The sequence below is a fragment of the Oryzias latipes genome, chromosome 22 (assembly GCF_002234675.1).
Source record: "Oryzias latipes chromosome 22, ASM223467v1".
Classification (NCBI taxonomy): domain Eukaryota; kingdom Metazoa; phylum Chordata; class Actinopteri; order Beloniformes; family Adrianichthyidae; genus Oryzias; species Oryzias latipes.
This window is the reverse complement of record NC_019880.2, coordinates 6,291,758-6,305,603: the sequence shown is the minus strand read 5'-3', so window position 1 is coordinate 6,305,603 and position 13,846 is coordinate 6,291,758. Positions and strand designations below refer to the sequence as shown.

Genomic DNA, 13,846 nt, shown 5'->3' with positions numbered 1-13,846 from the left:
CAACAAAATGCATAGCAAGCAAAGTGGCTACAAAGTGGCAGAAAAGACATCTATAACAAAAAAGGAGGGGATGCAGCTTCGCCTCCATTTTTACTTAATGAGCAGATCGAACACCGAATAGCCTGCAGTGGTGTCAAACTGTGTCAGTGACGCCCCGCTGTCCCGCTTCACCTGTCCAATTTTACTGAGCCGCAGGCAAGCAAGCAAAGAAGAACTTAGAGGTACAGAGGAAAACAAGATAAGCAACAAAGTGGACACTGGTTAACATTATTGTTGCACTTTTTATTTTCAGAATAGTTTTAGGGGCAAGTTGTGATTCCTGTCTGTTCGTTCTGGGTTCTTCTCTTTGCCTTTGTCAATGAAAGGGGTTGCAAAGCATTGATAAATAGAAATGAGGTCAGAGCAGTAACAATGGCTTTAAATGGTCTGTTTTAACCTCTTGAGACAGAACTGTGACACTCATTGTGTTAATTTACCTCCACCATCCTCTCCTATTAGTAATCTTAACCTCAGATGAAAAATAACACATCATGGAGATTTCTTTTATGTGACCTAATAGCACTGATTTATGCCCTCACCACATAAGCAATTTTAGTATGTACACACACAAAACGATGCCAAATAATACCAAACGGGTCAAACTTGCTCATGCAAGTAACAGAATGAGCTGGGAAATGAGCAGAAATGGAGGAAACCATCAAGTTGATGTGGTCTATCAAAAGCACAATCGCATGACTGCCTTGGACCCACAGGCCACAAACGCCGAGCATTTCTTGACTGGAATTACTACCTTATCTCGCCCTGCTCTGAAAACGCTCAAAAGCTTAAAAAAAATCGGAGCTAGATCCTGATCATAATATTCTGACCCTCTTTCCTTAGTCATAATAAGCTATTGATCATTTTGTGACTGCTGGTGCCCCAGAATGCAGCAGGAAATAAATTGCTGGCCATTCAGTGTATTTCCTGCGGTCATAGAGCACAGGTTATAACACCCTGCTCTACTTCCCAACGGCAGATATCATCTGCTGTAGATAGTGCTATAATATTACTTTCAGTTGAAAGGCTTTCCAAGGTTTTGTGCATTTTTGGGGTTCCATTTGTTCCATGTCCTCTATGAAACCATATACTCAATGGCATATACAAACCAAGAAATAGTGTTAAAACTCCCTCTGATCATCATTTGATCTATTTTAAAAGCCTTCTCAGGGGTATTTTAATTACTAGTATGCTGTTTTCCGCCAAAAAAAAAAGCTTGTTTTCGAGGACATCGTTTTTTCAGGAGTTCATCAGAAATTCTCCTCTGAGTTGTGGGCGGGACCGATGGGAGTAACCTTGCACTTATGTCCCATTATCCCTTTGTTTACACTCTCTCCCGCTAGCTTACAGCCCCTCACACTCCCAAGCTAACATTACCTGTGCAACAAAAATGGTGAGCAATATCGGAGCTATTCAGCTGTACAATTTTGAGCCAGGTGCCAGCTTAGACGAGGAAAAAGATCTACTGGAATCTCGGCCCAGTGTATTTTCTACGTCACAAGTACGCTCTTTTTCCAACAGCATTTTTTTGTCTGGTCCTGATTCACAACTATTTGAACAAAGAAATACTGAGAAATGCAATTTTAATCTTAATCTTCTTTACATATGTCCCCCATCATAATAGAAAAACACCAGCAAACCATTTTCATTGGAGTGGGTCTTTAACAATCCAGGATTTGGCCAGAGACTCTCCGTTGCAACTGGATCCTGGGTGTTGAACCCAGAGGATGTGGGCCCCATGTTACCTGCGAGGTTATTATTAGCCGAGCTGGCTCCGCTGCCCGTTCCCAGCAGCCACTGATAAATTTCGCTAACGAACAAACCCCAGTCATTTCATGTATGAAAACGCTAAAAGCAGAGCGCAGAGCGCAGCATGCAGAGGACGCACCACCTGGAAGTCTGGCTGACCCCTGGGCGGCTTCTCCAGGATGCTGGAATGAGCCGAGAGTTTTTGAAAGCTAGCTCCACGGATCCCAAGTTTGTCCGTCTCGCCACATCACAGAAGTGGCATGGCAACAAAGACTTTTATTGTGCAGAGAGCTGTCCAACAAAAGCCACACAAACACACTGATAGCTTTTTGCCAAGGGAGAAACGAGAGGAGGCTACCACTGAGGAAAAGAGTAGAAAGTATGACAATGTTCCTTTGGTGTTTGAAAGAGAGAAGCTAAATGGAAAAAGAGGACAGATTGGAGGAATCTGAGCTGCTGTTCAGGATCATCCAGCTGCATGACAACAAAGAGAACTCCACTTGTTCATTTGTTACGCTGATAAGGTAAAATCAAGAGAACTTCTAAACAAGCGGATGTCCCACTTTACAGGGGTTGCAAATCAAATAAATCCTGCTTGTGGGATGCAGTTGCTGTGATCAAAGCTGCATTGTGTCTCACATTCAAAGCAGTGTACACTGAAGAATTTATTAGGTATTCGGGAAGTTTTCATCTGTCTTCCTTTTTATCACTTCCTTCCTCTTTTCATCTCGTCTGCACCGCTTCTTCCTCTCCGGGCTCCTGGATTTCTGATGTTCCAGTCTTGAAAGGTGGATTGTTAGAAGTAGCAACAAGGGAGTTGTGCTGAGCAGCAGAAATAAATAGCCCCCAGGGAATGATCAGTCTTCCTTACGTCTGCTAGATTGGTCCCACACTCATCTGGGCCTCACGATTATCCATCTGGGTTCATCTCAGGTCGGTTTGACAGGAAAGAAAAGATTTAACAATTATTTCCAAGAAAATTCCTCAAACTTTAAATGCTTTTATGTTGATTTAATGTCCACAACCAATCTTTCTTTTTGCTCATAAAGATATTTTTTAATGTGTCGGTATAGAAACCCACAAGACGCTGCCGGATCAATCCCCCTCGGAGGAGATGTGATCAATGAGAATTCTCTGTCACTATCCCTTCTCCTACGTTCTGCGTTTTTATTTCTCCTCTTCCTCTCCTTTAGGTCTTATCGCTCACAAACATGTACTACTTTCTCCGCTATGGGTTGACAGGCACTCACAAACAGCCGAGTCAACAAATCGGGCATCTTCAGCCGGAGCCGGAATGGATCCGCACTGGTAAAAATCGGCGGGGATAGATGTGGCATCAGCTGGACTTCTCTAAGCTTTTTCGACACCACTGTGCTCACTGCAAGGAGGAGAATGAGGAAGAAGGAGCATATCTCCACCATGCTTGAGTGTTTTTAAAGTGGCAAGTCACGACAGGCCACTGGATTGCCAGAAAACTGGACCAACCACTCAATGGCACGGTGACCTTCGGCAAAGGGCACGATGATGTAAAGCAGTGCTGCAGGAACTGCAGGGCCTGCTCAGTAAAGCAGGAATGTGGCAAAGTGAGATGGAAAGGTGATTCATTTGTTTTCCTCATACCACCTTACTTTGTTCAGTATCAATCCATCTGCTGCTGTAACCCGTGGTGCGTGAATGACAAACGGTCTGTCTGAATCATGATGGTTGTGAGTAAAGACAAGGACCCAACAGGTCTGTGGTTGCATTGTTTGAGGCTATTATAGCTGCTGCACAGGGCATCGACAGGGGCAGGAAAAACGTCACTTTGGCCATCTCTGCCTGTATAATCTGCTCTTACTCTAGCCCAATTTTTTCCCACTGATGTTTGGGCTGCTTGGCCAGCCTCATACCCATTCAGTCTGTATGAGAGTATAAGATCTCTCATATCTTCTATCCATTTCTCTACATCTTCGTCAATGGGAGTCACCCCCTCAACAGCCCTTCGTGCTTCTTCCAGGGTCCAGGGTCAGAACACATAATGGTGTTCGGGCCCTTTTTCGCCTGGATTCGGGTTAGCCACCTGAATCATTGGATATGCTTCTGTTCCCTCTGCGCGATATTTTAGCGGGGGCCTTAGCTCATATCTACTGTATCTCTAAAATCGTAGGTAGGGGGCTCGGGTGGGGGTGGAGGTGGGGGCAGAGAGGTAAGGTCTGGGTATAATGAAAGGGATGCATGGGGACTGGTCAGGGACAGGCGTTGTACTGCAGGTTTTTCCTCAGCTTTTGACTGTAGCGTGTCAGCCAATACCGCACCCTGATGGCGTCTGCCACAGGGCTGGGTTTCGTCATTTTCTGGATGTTCAATCATATGAGTCTCTGCTTCTTTTATATTGCCTCCTTTTTTGTTTTTAGCAGCCTGGATATCTTTTTCACGTTTATCTGCTTCTCAAAGCCAGTGTCTTGCGCAATCGAGTTCTTTTTGTTTTTCTTCCATTTTTTTCTTATCTCTGGTTTTTCCAGCTACACTTGCTTCTAGTTTAACAACTGCTTCTTTCCATTCTCCTATTTTTAGCTGTCCTTATACGCCATACTTTTTCTTCCATTTTAACATATATTGTAGACTGTTTGGGTATTTTCGTGCCATAAATATTTTCCCCCTGTAAAGGAGCCCCGTCATTGGATTTACTCGTGTTACTACCCATAGTCACACATAGTCGCCGGTGAATTTTAACAGTCCACACTTTTGAGCTTGTTGAAAATAAAAAATCCAAGATTACTTTGGTGACCTTGGCCAACCACGATTCGCCAATCTAGCGAGCATCTGGCTTTTTGCAGAAACTTCTGGATAATTTCTAAGGCTCTTGATTTTGAAATTGTAGATTTGGACAGCACTACAAAATGGCAAATGCCCCAAATAGTTCACTATGTAGTGAGAAGTAAAGGAATTGTTCTCTTCTTCTGTTTCCTCACTGGATCTGTTCTGTGAAAGAAACTTTCCAAACACGTTTGGTTTTTGTTAAGTTTGCTGGCTTTGGGGCAGCTGCTTTAAGAAAGTAGCAGATGTCTTTTTGACACGTGACCGAGCAACTTGACATTTTAAGAATGAGCTGGATGTGGTGGGGAGAATCCTGTAGTTTTCCCAAAATAAAGCTTCCTTCAGGATCAGAGCATGAATAAAAGTGAAAAAATGTAGGTTTGTGGGGTTTTTTTTTCCCTTTGTGGCCCGTTACCACCTGTCCCATGGCCTGGTACATGTCCGCAGCCTGAGGAATGAGGTCCACTGCTCAACATGATCTAACATTAAATGAAGAATTCCCCTGTGTCATTTTGTGCTGTTTTCATTTAACATGTTGACTGTTCCATGTTTACTTTCTGTCGAACATTGTCCTCCTTTCCCTTGTATGAATTTTGCAACCACAACCAGGTCAAAAGGCCTGTGAAGAAACCGAGTAAACAGAATTTTTTTCAAATCGCGTGTTTTATATCTGATCGTTTTGGAGCCATGAAATGCACCAGGAGAGTAAAACAAACCAGACCAGCGAGCTTGGAACTAAAAAGTCAGTTACACCCACAGCACTGAGGAGCTTTGCTCAAAACAGTGTGTTTCCTTTTCAATACTTGTGTTGTGTTCTTATCTCAGTGTTGGGAAAACTCCAAAAATTGTACCAGAACTGAGTTTTTCTCATAGGATTCATTCACAAAACAGCTAACTTTCAACTGCATGCAGACGGAGCAGAAGAGAAGGGCCCTTGTTACCCTCACTAATTACCACTGATATCATGTTTTGTGAATGAAATAGCTTATTGTGTTCAGCTGGCAGGTCACAGGTATGTGTCAGTGTGCAGACTCTTTATTTAATGAGCAGCCATTAGCCCTGAAAACAGCTAGCTCTGCTTCTTAATACACTTGTTTTTGCCGCACTCCCGCAGTAGTAACAGCTGAACTGGAGTCTGAGCAGAGGAATTTTGGATTGATTAACAACTCTCACAGATGGCTGATGTATTTATCAGCATTGCAAACAGATTTCAGTCCAGTTGTGTTTAGTTGAACAGCATTTAGGGTGATGGATGCTGAATAAATCTGTACAAGTTCACCACTTTCAAAAGGATTTTACTTCTAAATGTTGTTGCTCCATGACAGTAAAGATTTGTGAGTGACTACTTTTAGACCTCAAATTCTCCTTGAAATAATCTACTTATGCGAGGGATGAGTAATACCCCGCCACCTTTATTTTAGGGAACTTCTGAGACTTAAGACTCTAGATTAAAACACAAATATATTTAATCATTCCTTGAAGTGGCAAATGTCACAGACACATTACCTAAAACCAGGCGAATGCTGGCAAACAACTATCTAAAGGGAATTACCTTAAGACTGTGCACAAAAAAACAACTTGTGCTTGACTAGTGGGCCATCAGACAGCTGAGGGGCAGATCGATCTTTACAGACCCCAGAGGAAACCCTGAGGGGTTAGCTTGTTCTCCCAGCATGGACCGAGATGGTTTTCATTTATTTCTCCCTACTTTGTCTTTATCCTCAGTTTGTATCTTTTTTTTCAAATAAAGACAACAAAAAATGCATATTTCTCGGCATGAGCATGCACAGACAAGCAGGAGTGCAAAAATGCACAATCGCAAACATCCATGCAGCAGCAGGGCATTTGTCACGCCAAGCTGGTGATACAAGTTAAAGGGAATAACGAGCGCATTTCTCTGTGTGTGCTTCAGTTTCAGGAGGGGCATTTGTGCCTGTTGCAGGGTACTACTACCTTCTTTAAAATGTAAATTACCCAGATTGTTGCTTCACTTTTCCTCCCTTGCTCCCCGAACTGGCAAGTTAGAAAAAAATAGAGGAAAAGATTGGGAGGGGGTGTAGGTGTTATCAGAGCCTTGTTTGCCACCTAAACGGGTGCAGCCATTATCACAAGCATGCATTCCTCAACAGAGTCAACAGCTCCTGCTCACTTCCTGCAGCTGTGGCCCCCCGAGGCATGCCGCTGCAAGCGGGGGCCTCCGTTGTCCCCATCAGCTTAGCTTGAGTTGAAAAACCCCAAGCGCTCTCAACATTTATGGTGACTCTGCTAACAGCTCCTCTTCAAAAGGGACTCAACACATGTTCATTAATTATCTGGGTCCTTGTTAATTGGATTAATTGTTGAATAGAAACCGTGTTATTAAAAATTACGACAACACAAGGGCAGGAGAAGCAAAAAGGGGGGGATTAATATCATTTCTGTTTACTCCCAGGCTCTCGGAAGGCACGGGCAGAAGGGGAGCGTGCACACACATTGCCGTGCGCTTCCCCGGTCTGTTGGTGCGGTGCTATTTCGCACACGTCTCAGCGCGCTCGCTCTCAGAGGCTCTATGTGACCCAGCTCAGAAGAATGAGCGCGTGGCAAGGTGCAAATTTCCATGCCCACCGTTAGCGATAACAACTAAACCTCTTTTCAAAGCTCAAAATAAATGCCAGATTCTTTTTGATGCAGGAGGATTGTGGCTTTTGCATCGCTTGCAGTCAAAGAGGAAGGATGGAAGAAAAGAGAAATATAAAGTCAACACTGTGAACAATTTAGCTATCTCCAAGTCACATTTTAAATTGGGTTTCTCATTCCCTCTGCCTATCTCCTGAGTCTTATCCACCAAAATCACTTATCAGGGTTTGACTTCAAGGGATGTTTTATCAGCCGAGCTTCAAGATAGCACGCTGATACCGCAGACCGTTTGGACGACCAGGCTAATGTTACATGTCCTGTGTAAGTGGTGTGAGTGCATATGACAAGCCTCTCTTTGCGGAATTCTTGCTTTCCTGTTGACATTGCAAGCTGAATGTCAAACAGCCGTTTCCAGACAGTTCAAGTGCACGCTTTTAAACTTTAAACAGGGAAAGTTACCGACAAATCAGATTAAACGGGGAGGGAATAAGTGAGTCCTACAGAGACCAGACAGTGAGGAACAAATGTCTTTCTTGCTTAGTGCCACTGTTTCTCACCCTGTGTCTGAATGGAGTCTATTTTTAATCGAAGACCTGCAGTGATGTGCACAGAAAGTTGAAGAACTGTCAACTTTATTTTGAAAGATTTTGACCTCTTAATGAGTTTTCATGCTGAAGAGACAGAAAAGATGGATCATCAGAGCCAGCAAAACGGGAAATGCTCCCTTCACAACACATGTCAGAGTCAACTCTTTTTTTTTGGTTTTGTTTTAGCTGACACACATAGAAATACAGAGGATGGAAATGCAGTTTGCCCCAGGCCCTGGCTTTCTGTGGCCAGGAAGAATGAAGCAAGCCACCAAAAGTATGGTTGTAAATTCCTATCGCAGATATAAACAGCCTGCCCTTGATGATCAGAAACTCTACAATGTTGAAGAATTGTAACAGAGTAAACAAATATTTTGCACGGGGTTGGATTGTTGTAGACTTTAGTTCAACTGGCTTCTACAGCTGCATTGGAGAAGGATGATTTGGTAATGGAATAATCCCAAATTCCATAATTTGGGTGGATATTGAGTTGCCTATTTTGGCAATTTACTTGGGACATAACATAAGAGTAAAATTTTAGCTCCGTACCGACCTGCTTCCGCCTCCAAATACTAACCCATACAAGTTCGGTGCCCAGCACAGGATCACAAACACACACACAAACCACTTTCTCTGGTTTATATTTAACCGCCGCTCAGTACAAACACCAGCCGTTTATTTTATTCCTGGCAGCTTTCAGACAGAGGAAAGAATCTGCTGAATTAAACAAAACCTGCCATACTCTCCCTTTAGTCGTCGAAATGCTTCAGCAACACAGTTGCAACAAACTGAAGCCAGCAGGTTTCTCGCGCAGCTTTTCCAGCATTTGTGCACCCAGGAGGGGCAACTCCTCAGTGGCTCGTGGGGAGCAAATTGAGTGGCAGCCAAGGTCAGGTCTCTGATTTAGGTGAGCGCCTCTTAACTAACAGCTGTTAAATTCAGATTGGACTGCTTTTCCTAAATCTCAGTAGAATTTAAAGTCTAGGAGTAGTGGGTTTGTGTCTTTCATTGATCAAGAATGGTAATCTTTAGAGAACATATAGTAAGGTCCACCCAAGGACAGGACAATGAAAAAGCTCCATTGATTGCTGGAGGATTGATCATTGGTCTCTAGACAGATAACAAGTTGTACAAGTCTGGATGGACAATAGGCTTCTTGTAGGAAACGGACTGCATGTGTTCATCCCTCCGTCTCTTTTCTTTTTGGCCATATTTCAAAACCTTGATGTAAAATCCCCACACATGAAATTCCCAATCAGTCAGATTTGTGGGCTGATCTTGGCAAGTGAAGATCCACGTCTGTCACTGACAATCCCTGCATATGAAGCAGAAGACGGAGCACACATTCAACCCACATATGGCTATTCAAGACAGCTCAAACGTCCACACTGACACAGATTACAAGACATGTACAGATTATTTTTAAAAACGGAAGATTACACCAGATGGTGTCAATTTCTGGAGAAACAAATGGGTTTACTTAGGTTTAACAGAGCTGCTGGAATGTTGTTTTGTGACTGGTTTGACAACATGGAGGATAGACAAACGCTTTTAGACATCATAAACAATTCTTACTCTGTTTCCTAAGACTGTATGGAATATGCGTTTCATCCACTGAGTACATATATGTTTAAAAAATAATATTTAATAACAAATGGGGGAGGGGTATTGCATTATTTTTAACAGTTTTTGTAGTCGCTTTGTAACCTTACACGTAGTCTTACACATTTTTTTTAATGCTAGTGAATCCTTAACCCCTTCATGCATGAATTTTTTCCCCAATTAAACGTTTTTTTCTCTTTAAGGTGGTGTTAAATGGAGTTCTAGATGAAATGGTACGTTGTAAATTAGTGACACACGGCGTGAAGGGGTTAAGGTCTTGGCCATTTTTGTCTCTTTAATTTATGGTTCTTTATTTCAATGATTTTCTATTCTGTCTTTTCTCAAAAAAGCTTTTTCTTGATGCAAAAACCAGCTCATGTTTCAACTGCATTCATTAATAAAGTGTTTATTTAGAAAGCTTTAATATTAAAATGGAGGTTAAGGATCATTTGTAAATAGATGACTAAATTCTGTTGAAGAATTTAATGAAAGTCAATTTTTGAAACTCAACTCAAGACTCATTTTTATAGCCAAGCATTTGGTCACACCGGGGATTTTGCTATTTTTTTCTTTCAAATTTGTATCGTATTTTATGTTTTTACTTTCAAGTTTACTTTTGTTTTTATTTGTATATTTTAAATTTTTAATACAAAGAACTTGGTTCAAATTTTAATTGTGTTAAGGAGCTTTAAAAATAAAGATGCTGCTCTCTGTTTCTGTTATGGCCTCTATTCTTTTTTGCATTTTTCTGTATATTTAAAAACAATTTCTTGTGTTTTAATGTATTTTAAGTTTTTTTTTGTTTTTTTTGCATGATTGAACATTTTATTTTCCGAGTTGTTCTTTCATGCTGTGATGCTGAACTGTTTTTGTTGTGAGAACCTTAAATAATATTTGTCATGATCGCTTAAATTGATCTACTTGGAGGCATATACTTAAATAAGCTTTAATGAACATTTTAAAGGTTCTAAAGATTCATACATTTTTTTTTACCCCAGTAAACCAAATAGTACAATTTTTGGTAACTGAATCAGTTAATCCACAGATTTTGGAAAACATGAACTTTTCTAAAATGTAACACTTCTTAAAATGTTTAATCTTTTGAGAAAAATGTTTTAAAATTCTTACACAACTCATTTTAGCTGAGCTACTTTCACGTCTTAGAATGCTTAAACTCGCCACAGAAGGCAAAACGAAGCAATACCAAAAAAAAAAAGCTCTGAGCTCAAAGGCTCCTTTGCAGCAATTCTTCTTCTACAGCTGGTAACAGAACTCATTTTTGCCACCTATGTGGATGTGGATGTAAGAATTGTTGTAAAGGTAGTCATTATTTGTGAGGAGCAAGATACTTATTGATTTATTCATGATATGAAGACTCGTTTTTTTTTGTTTTTTGCAAAATGTTTTGAAAAATGAAATGAGATGCATTCTATTTTTAAAGTTTATATGTTTTCAAATAGGAGAGGTTCTTTTAAGTAGTCATTTGGGATTTTTTTTTTTTTTTTTTAGAAAGAGGCACTGTGAATAAAACCTTCTTTAATTTTCTAGCACCAGGCACTTTCAGTTATAAGGCCATAAACGATGAAAGGGAGCAAGAAATAACTGCTATTTGATGTTGACAACGCTTCAGATGTGTTGTGTGCATTCTTGTGAACCCCATCTTATTGGTTAGGATGCCTGTCAATTATTCCTGTGGCCACCCTCTCAAGTGAGATACACGCTTCTATTGGTTTGTCTGTTTAGCCCTCCCCCTTGTGAAAACGTCCTCTTGGCCAATGAGCGTCAGGGGGCGTGTCCTTTGCAGTGCAAGGCTCTAACGCGCCTACAGTGGAGGAATCAAGCGTCCCCAAACGCACACAGCGTAGAGGAGAGAACTGTGGAAAGGAGTTAACGGTTTCCTTTTTGCCCCCCCTACCACTAAAATAACAAAGGCGAACCAAACGTGAATTTAGGGGGACTCGAAAAGTGTTCTGCTCTCAAGGAGGAGGGAAGCGTGGGATTGTAACAGCAAGTTTTCTTTTTTTTCTTTTTTTGCTCTCTTTTCTTAAAAGAGGATTTTTGTGTGTTGTGCGGTGGTTTGTTGAACGTTCTCACCGCAAAGATGATGGTCGGAGAGGTCGAAGTGAAGGAGCGACCGAGGCCGAGTCCCGACTATTTGATGCAATTATTGAACGAGAAGAAGCTCATGACGAGCTTGCCAAATCTGTGCGGAATCTTCACACACTTGGAGAGGCTTCTTGACGAAGGTAAGTTGAGACGGACGTGTGCTGGGGAAGGGGCGAGCGTGGCCACGGCGCTGGCCGATTTCGGCTCGGCTTCGCGGGGTCTCCGTGCCGCAGAACAGCGGGGACCCCAGTGCTGGTTTACCGTCTCAAAACCTATCCCTAATTAAAAAATAAATAAATAAATACCCCTTAAAAAGGAATATAACCCACATACTAGACGTTTGTTGTCCGCGGAGTTTGTTGGGGCGAAAAAACTTTATCGAACCAACTGAGAAAATAGAATAAATGCTAATCTGCGTCACCGAAAGTGTTGCAAAACTTCAAAAACCAGAAGCGTTTGGGCCAAAATAAGTCTGTGAAATGAGGCAGGGCCCGTTTCCACATGTTTCCCCAGCAGTTTAGCCCGTGTTAGCCACATTTTCAGCTAGCGAGCCTGGGTGTCTGCATTCCGCTAAACTCTTCAGGAACCAACCAGACGATAACTTGGTTACACATTTTTTTTTAAAGATAGGGGGGGGGGGGGCGACGCCATGTTGTTTATCTTTTATCCCTATTCTTTTTTTTTAAGTCTTTGTGTGGACTTTTTTTTATGTTGGGTTATCTGTGAGTTGTTGTTGCCCAGCGGTCGAGTCGAAGTGCACGGAGGAATGTGTCTGCTTGTTGCCCAAACAATGGCCGGTGAGTTGCTGCAGCAGCTGGGAAGAGAGGGGCGATTATTTCAACTTTTTCACTAAACTTGGCTCGGGGGGGTGTTGCCTGTCTTTAATGTAATATATTTCTCTAAACCATTTAAATATATGTACTCTCCCTCCCCCCATTTGCCAGACATTTACTGTTTTTTTGTTTTTGTTTTTACTTTTTTTGATTTGTCAATAAAGGTTTCTCATTCAAAATAATAAGCCCAAAATCACGTTTTTGGTCCAGTGACACTGATTTTAACACCTGTAGCTTAAATGGAGGCACATTTGCATCAGATGTGATCAAATCAGGAGCTGGTGGGGACCATGGCTTTCATAGAATTGGATTGGGGACACTAGAGAGCGCCACAACCCCCCTGGCAGACTGTCCCCGCAGCTCCGGACATCACGCGCCATGATGATCCGCAGATTTATAGTTGTGAATTTGCGGTGGTGGAGAAGAAGCGCATTCTTTGCGGTTTCGGTTGCGTGTCTGGATACGCACGCTCCGCAGTTATGTACCTGCCAAACCGGTCTGAAAAGATTTACTGGTTGTTGTGGCGCAAGGCGAGCCGTTTCCTTCCCAAGAAATATACTACAACTGTATTATTAGCGTTTAAAAAAGCTTCAAAATATTTAAAGATCTCCTTTTTTTCTACCTAATTTAACATCTTACGTTGTTTTATGAGACTATAAAAGACTAATTGGATCTTCAAGTGTATCAATAAATCTCTACTACGTAAAAAAATAAAAATAACTTGTTTTTGATTAAAGACAAGCTTTTTAAAGCATACTACCTTTATTCATCCCCACTTTTACTTTTTGATTTAAAAATCATGTTTTATGCCCCATATTTGACATAAACTTTAATTATGTTCTTTCGATTTCCTGTTCTAGTCCAGAGATCTGCAACCTTTACCGCTAAAAAGGCCATTCGGTCCAGTTTCTTACAGACCAAGACCCAACAAGAGCCTGAAATTTAACAATTTAGGAAAAAAAAAAAGCTAAACAAAACATAAAATTTTTGCTGTTGTCAATGAGCCATTCATTTAATTGGATTTTAGTGTTGTCTATTCATTATATTCCTTTTGAGGTGGCACATTCTTTTCAAAATAAAATACACTACCAATTAAGATCCTCCTGCTGCATCCGATTTCTAAAAACTTTGCCTTTGAACATCAACAAGACACAAGAGAAAAGTTTAAACTTATTTTAGTAATAAACTACTTTGACAATAGATCAAACCTTTTAGCGTTGTTTTACTTGCTTGTCTGACATGTACATTTTTGAATAACTGAGCCCTCTTACTCATAAGACCACCCCAGTTTAAAATAAATGACAAAACTTAACTAACACACACCTATTATTTATAGTCACTTTGTTAGCATTTTTCATGTACGGCAACGACCCACAGTGGAGGGATACCAGAGCCGCTTGTGGCTCCGGAGCCTCAGGTTGCGGACCCCTGTTCTAGTAGATGCGGGATTAGGCAGGTTGGAGTTCACCTGAACGAAGGGTTACTGAATGAGTTTATTTATTATGAAGTGGCTAAGTTGCA

At 41.5% G+C, this 13,846-nt stretch overlaps 1 protein-coding gene across 7 annotated transcripts in view; it reads left to right on the top strand.

Annotated features, from left to right (window-relative positions):
- The first annotated feature begins 11,204 nt into the window (after positions 1-11,204).
- The window catches only part of LOC101158568 (protein quaking-A), a 71,987-nt gene continuing 69,345 nt past the window's right edge, over positions 11,205-13,846 (top strand). For 5 of the 7 annotated variants that reach the window (XM_023951536.1, XM_023951540.1, XM_023951537.1 and 2 more), the window contains exon 1: positions 11,205-11,632. In XM_023951536.1, the coding sequence (XP_023807304.1) occupies positions 11,488-11,632 (145 nt within the window). In that variant the 5' untranslated portion in view covers positions 11,205-11,487. The remainder of the gene's footprint in view (positions 11,633-13,846) is intronic. The other 2 variants (XM_023951541.1, XM_023951539.1) reach the window with 1 other exon arrangement.